Below are 21,544 nucleotides of genomic sequence, written 5' to 3' on the forward strand. Positions count from 1 at the left end.
CCAGCAAATGTTTGAAAGAAACACACTATCCAGTAAATACCCAGTAAAAACTATTTCAGTTCAAATTAAAAACAATATGTTGTCTGCGCGCAGGGACGTAGAGGAGCTGGACAGTCAAGGAGATGCCAGCAGCCAACCGGATACCATCTCCATCGCCTCGCGGACCTCCCAAAACACACTGGACAGTGATAAGGTTTGACTACACACACAAAGACAGGCATCGTAATGGACTAGAAATCACTTTAGTCAGTTTTATTTCCTACAAGAATTTCCATGCACAGTCACATGATTCGGTTACTTCAGTCATTGTGCAGACAGTGTGTTGTTACGCCATCGCACATCGGAAGCTGCAACCTGGTGAGATGCAGGCAACGTTCCACAAGTTGCTTCCTGTGAAAGTATTGTTGTGTTAGGAGGAAGAAGAAACCGTCCATCTGACAGGGCATGAAAGAAGTGTTTGTGTGTGTGTGTGTGTGTGTGTGTGTGCGTGTGAGAGAGAGTGTCGCTTTCCTTTCTGTGAACGAGGACAGTCGGTTTGGTTATATATCTGGTAATAGCACCACAGAAGGCTTGTCCTCCTACGCTCATTATGAGCAACACACACACACACACACACACACACACACACACACACACACACACACACACACACACACACACACACACACACACCAGCAGCATTTAGAGAACAACATTTCCATACTTTTATATCAGATTAATTATAAACTACCCGTGGACTCTTGCATGAGGTCAGTATTTTCACACTTAAATTGGCCTTGTGAAGGAGGGCTTTGTGTGGGTTTGTTTGTGTGTGTGTTTGTCCCTATTGTTACAGCTTACCTGCATGTGTCAAAACTAATGAAATAGTGGTTGCTGAGTTGAGGGTATACCGTGAGGCTTAACATGCAAAGCACACTATGACACATGCAAGTATACATTTTGCATCTCAATCTAACCTTTTGAATGCTTCTCTCTGTCGCTCTCTGAGAGGACTCTCTGTGAGACCTCATTCAAGGGGCTGTGACAGTGGCGTGCGTGTGTGTGTGTGTGCGTGTGTGTCTTTGCTTTAGTGACTGAGCAGCTCCAGCCTCCCCCGCTCCATTCACAGAGGATGCTCGTCTGAGAGCCAGACAGGAGAGCACAGATTCAATCCATCTCACACTTTGCTTCAGACATAGAAATATTCGGGGCAACATTCCGCGTTTTTTTTTCGTTCTATTTTTGTTAATGAGCAGAATTGTGGCTACTTGTTGAAAGACAAGGAGCGATCCGGGGAGGAGACGCAACGGGGAATCGTTTAAGCTTGAATAAGCTGATTGTAAGAGCGGCACTGTGGATGGCAGCAAGCTTTCTTCTTTTGGCCTTTGGATGTTATAATGCATCAGGATTGGGATTATCTGGAGAAATTATATTCCTTTCCTAGGGGAAATATTTCAAAAAACCCCGTTAATTCACCAGTTGCCCTATTTTCCGGAGGGCTTATTCGTTGTGATTGAGGACGTTCAGTGGATTGCTGCAGCGCTCAGACACTGTAGAGTTTTTGCTTTTTCGGGGCTTCTCTCGTAATGAGAGAGTGGAAAACAATGGAGAGGCTGGAGGTCAGGATCTCAAATCCCATTTCTCAACTCCTCAGCTCTCTGGCTTTACCACACTACCAACGGGTAGGTTGCAGAAGAATTCACTTCGCTAATACTCACTTCTGTGATATTTACGCTGCGTATCTTTTAAATGATCGATGCAATCTATTTCAGTTATAAGGAACATAAGGAAATCTGTCTGTAATATTTTATATAAATGTTTTAAATTATGTTCAAAATGACTTAATATAATGTCTTCTTGTACCATAGAATACAATTTTATAATAATTTAAATTCAATTAGTTCTCTTACGATGTACAGCAAGACAAGCTGCACATGGTTGGACAATTGTGTTATTTATGGATTTGTTGCATTGTATTTATTGTGTGCAATGAAGCCACTTTCCCACACAATTAAGATGTTCATATGCTATTCATATTTGGTGCACCGTAGATGTATGTCTGTCATTTCTTGCTGGGCCTTAACAGCAACACGCAGCTTTTCAACATTTTCCGAACGTGTTGAACAGAAATATCTTTGAGCCAGTGACTAATTCCACTTTGTTCCATCTGAATCTAATATTGATTTCTTTCTTCGGAGACATTTAGAGTCAGGTCATCAGATTGACATTTTGTTCAGTTCTGCTCGAATGAGTCAACGATCATCAGTGCAGGGATGCAGACTTTCACTTTGCAGTGCTGCTCGAGTACCTCTGCTGTCATCAAAGGATCCTGTGTGGGAACACTTTGCTTTTTTTCTGTAAACCCATTCACTCCAGTTTCTGTTGACTGAATTTTGCTCAATGACAGTGGTGGACAAAGTAGTTTAAATGAAGTACCAGGAGAAGATTTATAAAGAGGCATTATTAAAAATTAAAGTCACGTTTCTACCTAGTTACCCAGACTTTGGCATCTACAATTTCAAATATTTCCTGCCATTTTATTAAAATGCAGGGAGAAAACAATTGTATTTATCTCTTTGTAGTGTTCTAGTCATCGATACTATCTGGACTAAACAGTAGCATGCAAAATGTATTTCTTCCATTTTTCCTTCCTATTGTCACTACATTGTCACTACACACATGCTCAATGCATTTACTTTCACTGCATTTTGTCAAAATGAACAAATTTAGTTTACAGATAACCGTCGACACGTTCTCACAGACATCTCGCTTCCATTTCAGCTGTCCGGTGGCTGCGAGCTGACAGTGGTGATCCACGACTTCATGGCTGGCAATGGTGGCAGCAGTGGGGAGCTGACGGTGCGGCGAGGTCAGACTGTGGAGGTTCTGGAGCGACTCCACGACAAGCCGGACTGGTGCCTGGTGAGGACCACAGACCGCTCTCCAGCCCAGGAGGGCATCGTACCCTGCTCCATGCTCTGCATCGCTCACTCCAGGTCTTCCATGGAGATGGAGGGGCTCTTCAACCACAAAGGTAGGATGAGAATGGTCTTCATATACACACGCACTGGCGGCAAAAGGTGGTCTGCAGAACGTTGGTTGAACAGCTGCTGGTCACACCCATACATACATGGGTATAGATATACTTTAACATAGGGGAAAAGCTTGAGGGATGTATTTATATATTATTTATTGTTTCATTTGACCTAAAGAAAGCATGTGCAGCAATAGATGGTCAAAGAAATACTGATCGATCCGCACACACCAGTTTTAAAGAAACGATTTGCATTAAGGTTTCAAGCACCAGGGCCTCCTTCAGACATCATTTCTTCTTCAAACATTTCATTAGTGACCTGCACAACCTCACCTTCTCCCCAAACAAGCATGAGAGAGCACAATGTGTATTTCGGGCTGTTGCTATGTAACTGTGGAAAGCCAGCGAAGCTCTCTTTGGATTATTTGGAAATAGATTCAACCTTTACATCAATTCAACAACCTGTAACATCTGGCCATGGGTTTGCTGCTGGAATCTCGTATGTTGTCTCAAACAGGCAGCAGCAGACTGTAAACTGTGAAACAGCCTTATTAAGGTGCACAATTTGCATCTGTTGTTGTGCCTAAAGGCATTTTATTGAGAGGAGTCCATAATGTACTCCCCCGGGTTCTTCTAGTGTGTCTGTGTGGGGGCGTGTGCATGTGTGCGTGCGTTTGTGTGAGCGTTGGTGCGAACATCAGCTGTGGTTATAATAAATAAATAAATAAATACCAGATTGTTAATACCCTTATAAAACCATAACAACTTTTATTTTTGGAAATGGCAGCATTTTTTTTTTACATCCATAGACACACACACACACACACACACACACACACACACACACCTTCACTTGTCTAATGTATGTATTTGGATACGTCAGACCAGAGAATTAAGATTACATTTTGAGCAAAAAGTAAAATTTGTGTTTGCTGTAATTTTGTCTTGACAAAATGCTTCTGTTTGTGTCGTTGCCTCTTTTGTTCTGGAAGGACTGTTTGTTTCTATGGTGATATAGAATACAAATATTTGACTTGTGCTTAGAATAATTTGATGCCTGGATACAGAAATTTGCCACTTTGGAATTAGCTGAATGATTTACTGGAACAGCACAACGAGTGGTAGCATTTCCCATCCACCTATTTTACACTTTTGACAGCAGTTGCACTGTTTCCATGGCTCTTTGGCTCCTGTTTTATTACGGTCCCTTTTCTGAGCCTAACCTGCCTTCACTGTTTGTATCTGTGAGTTTGTGTGGTCCGTAGTTGGCATGAAATGAGCTTCTCACCACGAGGGCTACTGTGCTTTAAAAAAGGCTGTTGCTGAGGAGGAGAAAGACGAAGGTGACACAAAACGTCTTTGCTATCCAGTCAGCTTTTGTACTTACCGATCAACCATGTAGGCCACTTTGTCGAGAGCTGAGGCAGGGCGGCAGTCACGGGGAGTAGCGTCACTCCTGCTGTGTCTCACACGCAGGAATAATTGACTCTTGGGGGGCCGATTTCTGGAATAGCAGAATAGGGTCAAACAAATGCTTCCCATACAGAAGGATTTGCCTACAAAGTGCACAGCTGAGAGCCGGAGTGTGAAATGATGGTAGTTAACACTTTATGTGCTCAATGTAGTGCAGGTGTTTTTTCTCATTTCAGCTTGATTCCTGGAATTCCAATGTTTACCAAAGCATAAAGGTTGACTCTCATATTGAACTGTGTTATTGATTGAAGGACTCTAAAGGAGGGAAGTGCATAAACAAGTGTTTGTGTGTTCTTACAGGATAGAGTGTGTCGAGATGGAGACACACACTCCCGATTAAACAGGGAGATCTTTGTGCATCCAGCCAGCACTGCTGATCTGGACTGCATAGTGTGTCAGATGAGGTGAAGATCTAGGAAAACAGAATAAAAAGGTGTATACCAGCTAAGAAAACCCCCTATATCAGTTTGGGATCTTCAGAAAACGATCTGAAATCCATAACCCACGACTAATTATGAAACAATCGAACGTTCTTTTATTCACTTGGATTTCGTAACCAAGTGTATATTTATATATAAGCACACTGCAGAACTTGCATGCATCCTAATGCCTGTAAAATATGCACCCGCCCCCACAAACTGAGTGGGTGCTTCTACACAGGGTAATACGGTAGATGTGCTTCATGTTTGGAGACATCCGCCTGCAACAGCGAGGCACCGTGGACGTTTGCCCAAACCTCACAGCAGCCAATACACGAGAGAGGGAGGGACGCAGATACAGAGAGAGGGGAAAACATCCTACTCGCTAAATGCTGCATTTGACTTTTTCTTTTCACTTTCTCTAAACTGCGCTCTTTTTCTCTCTGGAGCTTCAGCTGCACGGTTGCTTCCGTTTTTTTTTTTTTAAATCCTATTTTGATTTGACAGAAGACTTTTAGGTTCTGCATTGGAGTAGTCATCATATATCTGCGGCGATGCTGTAAGGGGGAAAGGGGAGTTGAGGATCTGACGGCTTGATGTTTGGCCGACATGGCCCGTGGGATTGAGTCACTGGTGTCTCTAAACCCATTTTGCCCCATGGATTCAGCGCAGGGAGGACACTCTGACAACTGCAGGTTCTGGCTGCTGGACCTTGGTAGGTGCCTCGGTCATGTGTAACACATAACAGCTTAATGTGCCGAGCAAGTCATTTTCAGGGTGTGTTTTGCTTCGTCTTGGCTTGTTATGTTAAGATTTCTGATGTTTAATACGATAAGAGTTGGAAAAAAACAGGAAAGAATAAAGGACCGAAAAAATACAAAAGCTACAATTTGGCTCTATTTTTTTACTCATCGAATATTGTTGAATACCTTTTTTTCAACAGTTTGTTGAGATTTTCCACCAGCTATTTTCAAATTTCACTGCAGAGGGCATTTACTAATCAAGCGTGGATTACGCTGTGGCATGATGGTACTCAAAGTGATTTGTTGAATGCACCCTTGTGTGATGAGATACTAAATCTACTGAAATCACATTGACAAGATTACATCTTTGTCCCTGAATGGCAGGTCAGATGGGCACGGGGTGTTATTGTCGAGCCCAGGGAGACAATGAGGAGGTCAAAGAGAATAAAGTCGAATAGAACAGGAAGAATGAGGGGCTTCTCAAATTTCTCAATCCCTTTTCTGTTTGTTGCTTCTGATGGTTCTGCCAGAATATGTAGCAGCGGGTCTCTAAATCCAATATATATGGTGGTCCAATATATGTGTCCCGTCCCAACTCCACGCCTTCCCTAACTGTTGCTGTTAGCTGGTAGCCAAACGCCCTGAAGCTTTCCCACACACTGCACCTCCCCCTCCGCCTCCGAAGGAATCTTCTCCGATAACACCTGTAAAGACTGGTGTTTGTGTGTTTGTGTGTCGGTTTGTATGACTTCTCACAGGGAAGATTCGACCCTATAAAAGATGCAGTGGGGAGCGTCTGGTGTAGCGTCTCTGTGGGCTTTTTCTCAGGATTTTCCGCCCACTGGTTCCAATGAGAGGAAGATTTTGTAAGGAGGTTGAATACAAATTGAACCTGTATGTTCAGGCAGATGGTGTGAGAGGTTAATATGCATTTTAATGTCTGTAGGTACATACGCAATTCAAGTATATAATGCATACAAAGATCCGTATGCATTTTTTCTACCACCATTATCTAATTGTCTAAATGGTTTTATTGTTTCCCCCGCATTAACAAGCATAGCAGGTGGGAGTGTTGGTTCTAGATGTAACTTTGTTTTTTTCAGTAAGTATTTTTGCCGCATTGGGATTTAAGAGTATTGAATAATCATTTCGTATTAGGTTTTGTTTGTTTGAAGCATGCAGTACTTGTGTACATGTGAAAAAGTCATGTGTCCCTTATTCATGTTTCCCTTGACTGCAATTCTAACCAGCTGTTCTTGTGCTGTCAGAGCAAAGGGCAAAGGTCATGCCTTCTGTCTATGGGTGTGTGTCCCTGGGGTTATTTTCTATTGAGGAGGAATGTGTTTGGGCCTCTGACTTCATGTTTCCACCATTTCTACCTGATGTTGCACAAGCGCTTTGGTCAACCCAGAGAACTTTAAATAGCACCAGATGCTCATTAAACTGTCAAAGTGTGAACATTGTACGACACATAAAGGAGTAGAGATTTTAGCCAAAATCTCAATACCCATGGTTATTTTTCACAGAAGCCATGTAGAATAGTTGCAACTTTTTGTGCCGTTATTCCATTAAAAATTAAACTCGAAAAACAAGTTTTACAGATTGTATTTCATTGACATTCTAAGAAGTACAATGCAGCCTTTCACGTAGTAGCTAAGAAGTCTGTACGGACAGCACAGATACACGTTTGTTGCCCTCGGTGTGTTTGCTCTACATGAGAATTCCTGATTGTTGTCTTTAGCTCCCCGGGTTTATTCCCTTTAAAAAGCACACATTTCAACTTAAGAGTTGGATGATGTAGTAAATGTGTGCTGTAGGTCGTCAGTGTTGTTGCTGCCAGTTATGATACGATTAGCATAAAAGGGCCTGGTTTGCATTACCAATCAACAGTTGTGTTTAATGCTAAAGTCTCCATTTGAAGAGAATACACATTATGCACACCCAAAGTGTTCAGCACACTAAAACCCTAATAATTCAAAGGCCTCGTAAGCATGAACTTAATAATAATCCAGTATCCAGTAAAGCTAAAATATACAGAACTCATAAAGGAACGTTTTGATGGACCTTGGAGAGCAGCATCAGTAAATGTTAAGGTATTCTTTCAGTATATAAGAGGGTCCACGATGGAACCTTTAACGTCAAACATTCCGGGGCTGCATCGTAACCAAGAGGTCTGATTTTTCTTCATTTTGTACCGTATGTAAGATGAAGGCTGGTTAGTTGCACAGTTTCCCTACATTTTATACTAAACAGTAGATGGAATATATCTGTAGAGTACTTTAAACTTCTCCTTTCTTTCTTTCTGTTTCTTTAAAACACTTTTCTTACTTCCCCAGGATAAAAACATGCGTACCTTGACTTATTCACGTTATTGTATTTTGAAATGGCAAAAAAGGCTAATGAGGCTACTTAAGTATTGCAGAATCAGTGAAAGTAACTTCATAACTCATAACTTTTATCACTCTGGTTATACTGAGTTCCAGATGACCCAGGCTTTGTCATGGTGAGAGGAGCCTGAGATAAGATGGCTTTAGGGTCCTAATGGTGTGGGAAGTGCTTGTTATTCGGGGAACTGTGCTTTCTCTTTCCCTTGCATGAGATGCGAAAACACATGCTTCAAAACAGCTGAGCGCTGTAAAAGTGAGTCTCCCAGAGGCTGAATAAATGACACGCCTGTTCACATGTACCAATGTGTTCATTCTGGCAGTGTAAAAGTGTCCAATGAGGGGAGTCACAATTTCCACACCTACTTTTCACCATGGCCATTCCGCTTGGTCACATGGTTAAACAGCTGCATGACTTTGACCACCAGGCTGAAGCATGAATGTCTCAAACATTGTGCTCTTTAATCGCGCTGTAAAATATAGATCATTTCATCTTGTATCCATAATTAATATATTTATTCCTATATTTAGTATTTAAGCTGATGCGATGCCATTGGAGGATGGTATTGTTCTCGAATCGCCTGCAGGCCCCTCAGAAAACGCCTTATCTTTAAGGACATTCCCTCTAAAAAAGTCATGTGCTAATCTGCAAAATGAGAACAGCATCTCTTTAGATCTTCCTGCACTCATAAGACCATTTCTGGTATCATTTAGCTGCAGCTTTGCATATACACAACTCGCAACATGCATTACCCACTGATTCAGTGTCTAGTTTAATACATGCCAAATAGAATGCAACAATTCAATCTACATTGCGGGAGTGTGCTGATATCGTAACGTTTTTATATGCTAAGGTTTATTAATTATTGAAGAGGAAATGTTCCATATTTCACTCTTCAAAATGTAGTGTATTTCATGCTGTTTTTTCAAAAACATGGCAGGTTAGTTGTTGTCTAGCGTAAGTCCCAGAACAAATTGACATCTTGGTGGTTCTAACTGATCATTTGCCTGTTTTCTTTCTTGCCTCCCTTTCACCTTTAGACACCCTGTCTGTTTCCAGTAATGACACCCTGCAGCCCGGCTCCAGCCAAACCCTGGGTCCTCACAGCTCGCCTGGCCCAAAGCGTCCAGGAAACACCTTGAGGAAGTGGCTGACCAGCCCCGTGCGACGCCTGAGCTCCGGCAAAGCCGACGGCCACGTCAAGAAGCTCGCCCACAAGCACAAGAAGAACCGCGATGGCAGGAAGAACATGGACCCGATGGCCGTCTCGCAGAAAGACTCCGATGACAGCGCCGCCACGCCACAGGACGAGACACTGGAGGAGGTAGTGGATAACTGACCGGGGGCACAACATTCAAGGGCGCATTTTGGATTCATCATTTCCCTCCTCTGTCTCTCTCTCTCTCTCCCCCCAGCGTATGCGTAATGAGGGGCTGAGCAGTGGCACCCTGTCCAAGTCTTCTTCATCAGGCATGCAGAGCTGTGGTGAGGAGGAAGGAGAGGAGGGGGCGGACGCTGTTCCTCTACCTCCCCCCATGGCCATCCAGCAACACAGCCTGCTGCAGCCCGACTCCCAAGACGACAAGGTTGGTGAACGCAGTACGAGTGTAAAACGACAACCTTTTTTCTTCTTTCTTTTCTTTCTTTTTGACCTAAAGAAAAATGTAATACCCGTGGAGCGTACGTCTGCTGAAGTGAACGCTCCATTCAGCTGTTGCTACAGTGATCAGATGTGTGTTGGATTCCATACGGTCTGGTTGTGATTAGGGGTTTCATTTCGACAACACCGGGCCTCACACTGGGCTCTGTTGCAGAGGCCACTTTCTCTTCAATGGAGTATTACACAACAGTGTCTGCCACGAGGGGCCGTTTAGGACTTTTAGCTATTGAGACACTCTTACTTTCACTGTTGAAATGCTTTCACACACACAACTGAGACACTTACACATGCATGCATTCTCTGTAAAGCTATGCAGAGGGCATACATAAAACATTATACAGACTCATCTGAAACACTGAATAGCTCCAGCTTGGCCCCCAGTTCACCCTTTTATGAGGGAGATCACACCTTGGAGGTGTGGAATATTGGGGTCCAAACTAATTTATAGTTGGCCTGACAAAATACGCATCAGTGGCCAGTGTGAATGTACAAGTACAGCATGCATGCAGCTCTACCCAAATGATTTATTACCCATGTCTTAACCTTTTTATCTTTCTGTCTCTTTATTTCAGTCTTCATCTCGTCCGTCCGCTCGTCCTAACAGTTCAGAGACACCCAGCGCCGCTGAGCTGGTCAGTGCCATCGAAGAGCTTGTGAAGAGCAAGATGGTGAGAAAAGAAACCAAAACTCACAAGTACAGGGAAATGTGTGCAGAGGACAATTCTGATGTATTAGTGTACAAGTACGCGCACTTTTTCTGTAGTGTTGTTGACAAAGAATGGCGTTACGAACTACTCGTCTTCTGTCAGCACCGTGACTCACGATGCCAGCTGTCCCCTGTTTTCGGCCTCCATCACACACAAGCCCACTGGATTACGTACACTAGTATGGACACATACATATCATGTGACAGTTCTTCCTTTCTTCGGTCCTGTAATTTCCCCCTTTGCACTCTGTTGCCCCTCCCTCTGCCTCTGTCCTCCTCGTTGCTCAGTCACTGGAGGACCGGCCCAGTTCCCTGTCAGTCGAGCAGGGGGACAGCAGCTCTCCCTCCTTCAACCCCTCTGACAACTCCCTCCTCTCCTCCTCCTCACCCATCGATGACGTGGAGGAGCGAAAGTCGGGCTTCTTCAAGAGAAGACAGTGAGTCCTAAAGCCAGCGTCGTGTTGGTGTTTTTACATTCTAGTAAAGTTGCTCGAGTTTAATCGGTTGATCGCAGCGGGCTTTCTTTGTGTGCTTTGCGATGTTCACTCACAGCTGAGTTTGTTACATTTGCATTTAAAATCTCCGTTGTACGTCCTTCAGTTACGTGCTTCTGGAGCTGGTGGAGACTGAACGAGATTATGTCCGAGATCTGGGATCAGTAGTGGAGGTAAGATATTACATTACCTCCACTTCAGCTCTCAGAAGTAGCTTTTTACTCTGTGTTTGCTGCATGTTTTACAAATGATTCAACTTTCCTCCCCTCAGGGCTACATGAGCAGGATGAAAGAGGAAGGAGTTCCAGATGACATGAGAGGAAAAGACAAGATTGTCTTTGGAAACATCCATCAGATCTACGACTGGCACAAAGAGTATGCTGGCTTTATCTAACAACAACAAGCACCAGCCCTGCCATGTTCCTCTGCAGGTTAACTTATGGCTTTTCTTTTGATTGGTCCACAGTCTTTTCCTGGGAGAGCTTGAGAAGTGTTTGGAGGATCCTGATAGGCTGGCTCCTTTATTTGTCAAACAGGTTAGAAACCTATGCACACTTGTCACGTCTTAAAGCTGTCTGTATGTATGTATGTGTTTATATACATACATATATATATCCATATATATGTAAATGTGTATATATGCATATACATATATATACATATATACTATATATGTATGTATGTGTGTGTATGTATATGTAAGCAGCTGTTTTTGTTCTGACTGCAGGAGCGGAGGTTACACATGTACATTGTGTACTGCCAGAATAAACCCAAATCTGAGCACATTGTGTCAGAGTACATCGACACTTACTTTGAAGTAAGTTTGATTTTACACCCACCCAAAGCTACCAAATTTACTCTATATTTTATTTCCATGTGGATTATTTCAGCAGAGATGCAATAATGTTTGTATTTTCCACCAGGACCTCAAGCAGCGACTGGGCCACAGATTGCAGATCACTGACCTGCTAATCAAGCCGGTCCAGCGTATAATGAAGTACCAGTTACTACTGAAGGTAAACCCACCACAATGTTGATACTTGGAAGACTGCATTCAGAAAGGAAAGTCCTTCTCGTGTTGAACGTTCAGCCTTCAGTGTTTTCACCAGGTTTACAGCTGCGGGTCTGCCGACACTCACACACTTTCTCTCTCTCTCTGCTGGCGGGAGAGAGATAAATAACACGAGGTTATTCAGTCTGCTTAATATAAGTATGAGATGTATAGACATGGAGTTTAGGAAAAGTGACCATAAAAAAAACGTCAGTTTCAGGATTAGTTTCACCTGAAAGTAATGAGCTTTTGCACGATATTCAAATTTTTCGAGTTTCACCTGGAATGGTTGGGGAAACAACAAAACATTTCTGTACATTCTACGTATCTTACAGGATCTTCACAAAATATCTAAGAAGGCTGGAGTGGATACGACCGAGCTGGAGGTAATGTACCGTCCAGGTTGCAGCTCAAATTTGTTTTTTAAAGTGACGACGCACACAAATAAATTGTTTATGCGTTTTACTCTCAGAAAGCTGTCGAGGTGATGTGTGTGGTCCCCAAACGCTGCAATGACATGATGAATGTTGGGCGCCTTCAAGGCTTCGACGTAAGACTCCTCTTTATCATCTCGGAAGTTTGTGCATGTCTGTGTCAGTCTGTTTGTGGGCTAATGTGCTTAATAAATTCCCCAAACAGGTGGGCCTACAAGGGGGGGTCTTACAATGTCCCTCTATCCTCACAGGGCCCTGACAGAAAATGTTTGAGAACCACTGGAATAACGTGTAGATGTAATTCTGCAAACGTACAATTAGACGCCACTAGATGTCAGTGTGTCCTCATTTTTTCAGATACATTTTTAACATTTATTTTACTTTGATGTTTTGGCAACACAAAAAAAACACAGATGGAACCATAAGTTGGTTTTGCTTATATCTTTGTTTATTTTTTTGTTTAGTTGTTTGGTTTTAAGTTGTGAAAACTGACAGGACGCCTCCTATCCTCCACTGTCCCTATTGGCTATTGGCTTTATGTCTGCTTTGCGTATTTCTTTAGGGTAAAATAGTGGCACAGGGCAGATTGCTCCTCCAAGACACCTTCATGGTGTCTGACCAGGATGGAGGACTTCTGTCCAGGATGAAAGAGAGGAGAGTGTTCCTTTTTGAGCAGATCGTCATCTTCAGCGAGCCCATAGACAAAAAGAAAGGCTTCACTTCTCCTGGTTATCTCTTCAAGAACAACATTAAGGTGTGTGCAGCTCAGAAAAAAAGAAACCTCCAACAATTGGTAAAATAATACTATTAATGTACTGCATGTGGCCATGATGCAGATTGTACTGTAGCACCGTAACCAGAACATCTCACTTTGCCACTCTAACTGTTTTCCTCCTTTCTGTTCCTTCTACTCTGTTCTTGTATCCTCTCTTCAGGTGAGCTGGCTGGGCTTAGAAGAAAACGCAGATGACCCCTGCAAGTTTACGCTCACTTCCAGATCATCTAGCGGCAACTTGGAGAGGTACACCCTCCACTCAATGAGCCCTGGAGTCAGTCGAGTCTGGGTCCACCAGGTCAGCCAAATACTGGAGAACCAGAGAAACTTCCTCAATGGTAAGATAAAGATGTCCGCTCTTAGCCAATCAGCGTTAAGATGTCTGCAGCGTCTTAATTTATCCCTGGGTTATTTGTACGTGTTTCAGTTTAATCTATGATCTTGATGGGGTCGGTTTAGGCTTTTGGTCAGACAAAGTGAAAAGGCCGCAGACGCGAAAGCTTGAGGTTTCATCACTCATTGTGTGATGAGATAAGCAAACCAGCTGCGGCATTAAGTGTGGCGACATTACCGCAATTTAAAATGTGTTCAAAGAACTGCATCAAGCCTAAAAGACCCTCGAACAGCACACCTATGTTTGCAGAGATCTGCATCCATGAATTGGAGGCCATCCGCACGTCCTTGTAGTCTACCAATGACGGGTTGTATAAGCGGCCGTGTATATACGGATTTCTTTGTGTTTCTTCTGAAAAAGGACCCAAGGTCCATCCATTTTCTTTTTTTTTCTCTACAGTTTTGAGTTTTTCCTCAAATCTTGTCCCGTATCCTTTCCTACAGCTCTAACGTCCCCCATAGAGTACCAGAGGAACCACGTGGGTGGTGGTGGGCCAGGCGCTCCCCCCGGCAGTAGCTGCAGTAATACTGGGGGTCTGCCAGGAGGCAGCAGCTCCAACAACACCAACAGCACGGGAGGGGGGGGCGGCGGCGGCTCTGCAGGATCAGGGGGCAGCTCCTCCTCTCTGTTTGGCCCTCGCTCCCGACCCTCCCGCATCCCCCAGCCATCCTCACGCCTCCCCCAGCCCGTCCACCATCACCATCCCCCAGGCCCCGAGGGGCCCGACCGATCAGCAGGTATGTGGTCCCCCTGCCACCCTCAGCCCCCCCCCTCTAGCTCGTACTCAGACGCCACCACAAACGGAGAGGTGCGGGACTCAGAAGTCCCTAAGTGGAGGACGAAGGATGGTCCTCATGGGAGCAACAGCAATAACAGTAACGAGCCGTCAGACGTCGTGGAGGGCAGCGTCAAACTGAACCCGGGGAGCTACGAAGAGCCCCGGAAGCATCAAGCATCTGGTGTACCACAGACGGCAGTGGCTCCCCTGAATTTGCCCCTGAAAAAGCCCCGAGTGGGGACAGTGGCTCCTCTAATTTCACCTCAGTCGCCTGGAGGCGGACGAAAGGAAGCGTATCCCCCCTCGAGCCCTTTATGGGCCAAGGTGCCTGCTTTGCCTGCTTTGCCTGCCTCTCCCTCCAGTCGGCCTGGTTCCTTCTCCTACCACGGTGACAGTGGTGGTGGAGGGGACTCCTTGGGCAGGGGAAGCCACGGGACACTCTCTCACCACCAGAACTCCACCCACAGTAAGGACATAGACCGCATGAGCACCTGCTCCTCCACCAGCGAGCAGTCCGTACACTCCACCCAGAGTAACGGGGTAAGAGGCCGAGGCCAGGCCCAGGCTTTAGTGAGGCCTAGGGCTATTCTCCAGTCACTAACCCCACCCTCCCTCACCGAGCGGCTGCCTGTCAGTCACCCTGCCGCTGCCTCTGAGAATGGCTTGTACACGCAACCACTACTACACTGGAGATTAACGGCTATCTGAGTGCACTAACTTCCCTGTGTGTGTGTGTGAGAGGAAACGTCGTGCCACTCCCAGAATGCACTAACAGCGTGGCTCTGACTCACGGAGCAGCTGTGGCTCTGTTCTGCCTTCATGCCCTCTGAGCTTCAGTATGCGTTTGCTTCCTTACAGCAGCTCCTTGCCTCCTTGGTTCGTTTGAAAATCAACCATTTGTCTTTGCTCTTTTTCATTCATTGATCTCTGGTCGAAACTTCTCCTGGTGGATGGGAAGCTTTTTCACATAACACCTTCTTACCTCGTGTTTTTTCTTGTAATGGACGACACCTGCAGCTCTTTGCCTCCACCATCTTTGTCTGTCTTCAAGCTGATGAAATGTATTTTACATTTACTTAGAAATTGTTTTTTAACTTCTCTTTGCACTTGTGACCACAAAGTTCCGTATTTCTGCATCTGACCCGAAGATCATAACTTCTGCTTCATCTACTTCATCTACTCAGGACATCCCTTCTTTTTAAAACCGTTTCTCAGTCTTCACTGTATAATGGTTAAATATTTGCTTTAAAGATACAGATTAAAAAAACTAACATTTTGTAATTCTTCCTGCACGCATCAAGCAAAATAGCAGGGTCGTTTGTGTGTGACACCGCCAATCAAATTGTGCATTTGATTGGTGTAGAGCTACTGATACACTTCTATACTCTCTATTTTTTAGCAACGCATCGTGTGTATTTTGTGTGTATTTTGTGTGTGTGTGTGTGTGTATTGGTATGTTTATGCAATCTCATTTACCACCAACCCGCTGTGTGGTTACACCCTTCTTCTGTGACAGAGTGAAAGCAGTAGCAGCAGCAGTGTGTCCACCATGTTGGTGACCCAGGACTATGTGGCAGTGAAGGAGGATGAGATCAGTGTGGTGCAGGGTGAGGTGGTCCAGATGCTAGCCAGCAACCAGCAACACATGTTCCTGGTGTACCGGGCGTCCAATGAGCAGTGCCCGGCCGCTGAGGGCTGGATCCCTGGCTATGTATTAGGACACACCTCATCCTCCATCACGCCCGAACTCCTTGAAGGAACCATCAAGTAAGAATACAAGACGTCCGTTCTGTTTTGCTAGGTGAAAAAGTGCAAATGTCCAAAAATATCAGGGCGACGTAAAAACCACACAGGAACTGAGATTGCTCCCCTCTTGTTGTGTTCACCTTAGAAAATCATTATCATGGCATACAGCTCTACGTATCCGCAAAAAGTCTGAAAAAAGAGACAAGGAGGGCAGGAAGATGGAGAACGGCTTCCGCAAGTCTCAGGACGGCCTGGCCACCAAAGTCTCTGTCAAGGTAACCAGCGACAATTTTCAGATCCATTTCATTTGCTCTTTTGGTTTTAGCATGTGCAAAAAAATCAAATCTTGACCTTTTTAATTGATAAGTGATATTTTAATTGCAGCTCCTTAATCCCAACTTCATCCCTGATGGTATGTTGTGTAAAATCCTCCCTCCCATCCCTTACCATTGTAACCTTTTAAATGTATACAAATATGTTTGGAAATGATTTGAGATTCAAGGTCCTCAATGTTTCTCTCCAGCTCCCCCAGAGTTCATCATCCCTGTCAGTGATGTCTCGTGTGAAGGCGGCGACAGCGTCACTCTGAGATGTAAAGTGTGCGGTCAGCCCCGGGCCACTGTCACTTGGCGGGGGCCGGACAACAACTCTCTGAGCAACAACGGACACTACAGCATCACTTACAGGTAGCTGCACGTTCTCTTGACTTAATTTCAAGTGACTATTAAAGGAAGCACCAGCTCCCTGAGAGGTGAAGATTCATGTGCAGTTTCAAGCCAGCACGGTGCATCTGGTTTCATGTTTCATTCCCCCCCTCTCTCTCTCTCTCTCTCTAAAGTGAGACAGGAGAGGCAGCTCTTCGGATCCTCGGGGTGTCTGCAGAGGACAGCGGTGTGTACACCTGTGTTGCCACAAACGTAGCGGCCTCTGTCACCTGCTCTGCCAGCCTAAAAGTCTCAGGTGAGGGTCTGTTCATGGCTCAAGCACGTTGACTGTGTTCTATTAAGCTAACCTGGGATTTTTCTGTGAGGCTTAATTAACTTACTACTGAAAATGCACAAATGAACTCGACTCTCGACAAAGTGAAAGAGTTCAAATGACAGCCGTGTTCCTGCTTAGTACGCTTGACCCAGCCCGGTTGTGCTCTCAGGAACCCCCGATGACGCCAGTGAAGTCCTCTGGAAAAGCAGTTTTGAGTTCCACTACACAGAGATCACTGAACTCGGAAGGTAAGACTGTAGCGACAAAACACCACATCCAGCTTATAAATGTCACTATTCATTAACACAGTATTCACATATTCATCTGAACCCTTATTTCTGCTCCCCAGGGGGCGTTTTTCCGTTACCAAGCGCTGCGACCAGAGACGGAGCAAACGGACAGTTGCAGCAAAACAAATTAGCAAGAAGCTGCTGCTTCGAGAGTCGGTGCTGCAGGAGGTGCGACTCCAACAGGCTCTGGACCATCCCAACCTGATCAAGCTCCTGGACACATATGAGACGGCCAACAGCTACGTTCTTGTACAAGAGATGTGAGTCAAGTCGCGTTTCCGCGGAGTCGTTGCGTTGTTTCAACTTGCTTAATTACGTACAAATGCATGATGTGTTTTGGGTTTTCAGGGCCGACCAGGGACGTTTCCTGGACTATATCGTGAGCTGGGGCAACCTGACGGAGGACAAGCTGGCTCTGTACCTCAGAGATATTCTTGAAGGTCTCTGCTACCTGCACAGCTGGAGGATAGCACACCTTGATCTCAAAGTAAATACAAATTCTGACAGATTAATAGATCAGTTGAGTCCAGTATTGTTTAATTAAAAATGGTCAGTGTTCTCTGATCCATGGGCTCTGTGAGCTGGATTAAAGTATCACGCTTAGTGGTGGTCAGCCCACCTCTTGAAAGTGTAAAAGCTGGACCTATGTTTGGCCCCTGATGGAGTAACGTTTCTCTGGCTCTAACCCCTGCTCCTGCAGCCAGAGAACATCGTGGTGGAACATGCTTCTTCGCAGCCGGTGATCAAACTCACAGACTTTGGTGATGCCACTCAGCTGAACCCTCCCTCCTTCTACATCCATCCTCTCGTGGGGAGCCCAGAGTTCTCTGCTCCTGAGCTGATCCTGGGTCAGCCCGCCTCACTGATGTCTGACCTCTGGAGCTTAGGTTTGTGACTAGGAACGAGTAGTTTGTAGCTTGCATATAGTATCACAATGACACTTGTTCATAAATACATTGCAATGTAATATATTGTTAAGTCAACTTGATTCACACGTCCCATGATTTTTATGTTGCCAACTAATCGATTGACTGATTGATCTGCCGGTGCGTTGACTGGATGTTTTCCAGGTGTGGTGACGTACGTTATACTCAGCGGCGCCTCTCCCTTCCTGGATGAGAGTTTGGAGGAGACGTGTTTGAACGTCTGTCGCCTGGACTTCAGCTTCCCGGAGGACTACTTCCAGGGCGTGAGCCCGGCGGCCAGAGACTTCGTCCGCCTGCTGCTTCGGGGCGAGCCGGAGCGCCGGCCCCCTGCCGCGTCCTGCCTGCGGGAGCCTTGGCTCCTGCCCCGAGGCGTGACGCGCGGCGCCTTAAACCACGCGCAGCCACCGCCTCAGTCTCAGCACGCCTCGCACCTGGACACCTCCAGGCTCATTTCCTTCATCGAGAGAAGGAAACACCAGAACGACGTCCGGCCCATCGGCAGCATTAAGGCCTTCCTTCACAGCCGTCTGCTTAACCACACCTAGCCAACGCGTCCCCGGCCCAACTCAATTAGGAGGGTGGGCAACGAGTTTGTCGCTCATTGTAAGTGGCTTTGGATAAAAGCGCCAGCTGAATGACATGTGATGTGATGTGACGTCCAGTCGAGCTGCGTTACTGAGAGGACCACCAGCAACATTTCCACAACGATCACCTTTTCCTTCACCAAGCCACAAAAGTCCTGCTGCTGCTGACTGTTGGATCTCTGCTGATAAACCCTTTGACCCCCCCCCCCCCCCCCCACCACCACCACAACTCTCCTCCTTAACCTTGGCATGTTGTCGTCATGCCTGCACAACAAATGAACTGTTGGAATCTGATTGAGATTTCAAACCGGAGAGAGAGGTGAAAAAATAAAACGTGCTTTCTCTTTCAGATTGAGCAAGTCTTGCGTTTCGGACAGTGTTGATCAGAGAAAAAGGAGAATACTGTATGATGGCAGTAATTCAGGCTGCTTTTGGTTTGAAAACAAGAAAAATTGTTTCTTTTCTAACGAGAGATTACTTTTTTTAAATGAAACAATGTACATTGAGGAATATAGAGAACTGTGTTTATTCAAACCTTTCGGTTAACAAAGGTTAGTTAGTCAACAGAAAGATGAATTAGATGTGTGTACAAAGTGGCACCCATCAGCAGGGTGCACTTCTTCTAGAACAATATGAAGACCAAAATCATGTTTTCCAAAAACAAAATACATTTACATTCAGTGAAATTGTTTGCTTATCTCTTAATACCCCCATGTAGTTTGAAAGGTGAACTAATTTCAGTTTGTGAAACTAAATTAAGTTAAATTAGACACTAAAGCTGTTCAGAGATAGTTTCTCCCATTTTTACCTGCATCCGCCTTATTTGTAAATAACGTGTTCCTGTCTTTTGTCATCATTTCGAAGAATTTGTTTCAAATGAAAATAATCTTTATAATTTGCTGAGTATTACTGAGAAGTAGGCCACTGCGAGCCCTCTGCAGTTGGAATTTCAACAAGAAGAACAAGAACAAACCGCTACTAAAAATGCACTCGTGTTTTGCATCAATTCCCATGTGCAATGTTGCAGCTTTAACATTTATGCAACTATTTATGAAGACTTTGTGTTGTAGCCGTATTCTTAAGAAGGCATGTACGTACATGTTACTGCGATAGACGTCTGTATTGTGTTAACTCTTATGTATTAAGTTCAGTATTAATATCTTCAAAACCCCAGGGAAGAAGCGGGTTTTTTTTGGAAATAATGTATAAAAATGCGTATCTATAAAATATAGGCACTTATGCTTTCATTTTGTCAATGTCATTGTTTTTCATTTTCTGTAACAATACCAAAGTTGGCGACGCTTTCTTTTCCTGCTAAAATGTGTTTTTAATGATTTAATGTCAGGTTAAGTTATAACGGACCATACTGAACCAGGACATGTGAGTGTCGTTCAGTCTGGCTTTATTTATTCTTATTGTATTAAGAAATAGTTTGGTGGTTTCTTAAAAAAAAAACAAATATTTCGCCCGTCTTTTTTCGAGTTGTGCACAGGGTGGTTTCGCTGTGTGCGTTTGTTTGGCTTTCGTCAGTAGGTTCTCGTGTATGTCGCTAGATTTTAAAGCATCTCAGTTTGTACATCAAAAAAACCATTGACCTGTTTTTGACCCGAGCCAAACGCTCGAAAAAATCAAATCTCATTGTGTCGGCTCACCGCGGATTCAAAATGATCGGAGAATGCATCGAACCTTTTTCGGGAGACACACAAATCTCTTTCCACCAAAAGTTCTAATGTAGCCCTTTAATGAATATCATTCAGCACGAGCCGCTATCTGACATGAAAGTATTCTCTTCCAGTTGTTTTTTCCATTTAAATGGGTTGATGTCATGAGGTTATGAAGATATTGAGAACCTTTTTTTTTAAGTGCCAGTTGAGGGAGTCGACCTAGAGTGGTTGGTGGAAAAATAAATGTGCGTTGTTTCTTAATTCTTTTGGAGGTTGTAAGAATTACGGCCTAAATTTGATGTTAAAGAAGTTTGTCTGTACAGTCAAAGTCTCTCATTTTGTGTCATTGTTATTTATTGGTGTGGATCTAGGTTTCCCAAAATCATGCTGTTAATCAGCTCAAAGCCTATTCATAGAAGATTCTGACCTAAGTACTAAAATGCCTTTGGGAAACCCAGCCTATACATGATGTAAAGATGTACAGAGAGGGTGGGGCACTTTGCCCTCACCCAGGATGTAAACCTCATAACTATGTCATATTTTAAATACAAATCAGAACAAGACTGCAGCAATGTCATTTTGAATGTCTTATTATGACTTATTTTTATTTTTGCATGTATATTTCTTTGTACAGAAGATTGTGTTTTACATGTTACTTACTATGTGCTGTACATATTTCATTTTGTCCTGTTATTTTGCCATTAAACATACAAGGAACAATTTGTGTTTCTGAAACTTGATGTGCACATACAGTATACTCACATGAAATGGGTCTAGTATTATTTATTCACAATTTCCCATAAGCTTTAAGGGTGGAAATGTGTGGCAATGCTGTACTTACGGCAAAGAAGGAAGGAGGAAACCTCAAACCACATCTTCCACTGAGAGAAGCTTGTTTTACACTGATGGATTGTTCCATTTCAAAAGGTAGGCATCGGCTTCACATGTGTAGTATGAGGCATTTGATATTTAGACTAATAAGGGGAAATCCCAGGTTCCAACAATGAAAAGCAAGATGATAAAACAAG

General features: G+C 44.2%; 1 protein-coding gene across 3 annotated transcripts in view; it reads left to right on the top strand.

Annotated features, from left to right (window-relative positions):
• The window catches only part of triob (trio Rho guanine nucleotide exchange factor b), a 75,732-nt gene extending 54,496 nt beyond the window's left edge, over positions 1–21,236 (top strand). For 2 of the 3 annotated variants that reach the window (XM_037453111.2, XM_037453112.2), the window contains 26 exons: positions 94–193; positions 2,761–3,013; positions 9,074–9,357; positions 9,449–9,619; positions 10,266–10,361; positions 10,688–10,836; positions 11,000–11,066; positions 11,165–11,268; positions 11,360–11,429; positions 11,621–11,710; positions 11,817–11,909; positions 12,280–12,330; positions 12,417–12,494; positions 12,941–13,132; positions 13,314–13,491; positions 13,991–14,865; positions 15,842–16,092; positions 16,217–16,346; positions 16,456–16,483; positions 16,595–16,757; positions 16,910–17,031; positions 17,222–17,300; positions 17,402–17,602; positions 17,691–17,829; positions 18,043–18,229; positions 18,413–21,236. In XM_037453111.2, coding sequence (XP_037309008.2) covers positions 94–193; positions 2,761–3,013; positions 9,074–9,357; positions 9,449–9,619; positions 10,266–10,361; positions 10,688–10,836; positions 11,000–11,066; positions 11,165–11,268; positions 11,360–11,429; positions 11,621–11,710; positions 11,817–11,909; positions 12,280–12,330; positions 12,417–12,494; positions 12,941–13,132; positions 13,314–13,491; positions 13,991–14,865; positions 15,842–16,092; positions 16,217–16,346; positions 16,456–16,483; positions 16,595–16,757; positions 16,910–17,031; positions 17,222–17,300; positions 17,402–17,602; positions 17,691–17,829; positions 18,043–18,229; positions 18,413–18,813 — 4,552 coding nt within the window. In that variant the 3' untranslated portion in view covers positions 18,814–21,236. Of the gene's footprint in view, positions 1–93; positions 194–2,760; positions 3,014–9,073; positions 9,358–9,448; positions 9,620–10,265; positions 10,362–10,687; positions 10,837–10,999; positions 11,067–11,164; positions 11,269–11,359; positions 11,430–11,620; positions 11,711–11,816; positions 11,910–12,279; positions 12,331–12,416; positions 12,495–12,940; positions 13,133–13,313; positions 13,492–13,990; positions 14,866–15,841; positions 16,093–16,216; positions 16,347–16,455; positions 16,484–16,594; positions 16,758–16,909; positions 17,032–17,221; positions 17,301–17,401; positions 17,603–17,690; positions 17,830–18,042; positions 18,230–18,412 lie in introns of those variants that run through there. The other variant, XM_037453113.2, reaches the window with a different exon arrangement.
• Positions 21,237–21,544: the final 308 nt, after the last annotated feature.

The sequence above is a fragment of the Pungitius pungitius genome, chromosome 11 (genome assembly GCF_949316345.1).
Source record: "Pungitius pungitius chromosome 11, fPunPun2.1, whole genome shotgun sequence".
Classification (NCBI taxonomy): Eukaryota; Metazoa; Chordata; class Actinopteri; order Perciformes; family Gasterosteidae; genus Pungitius; species Pungitius pungitius.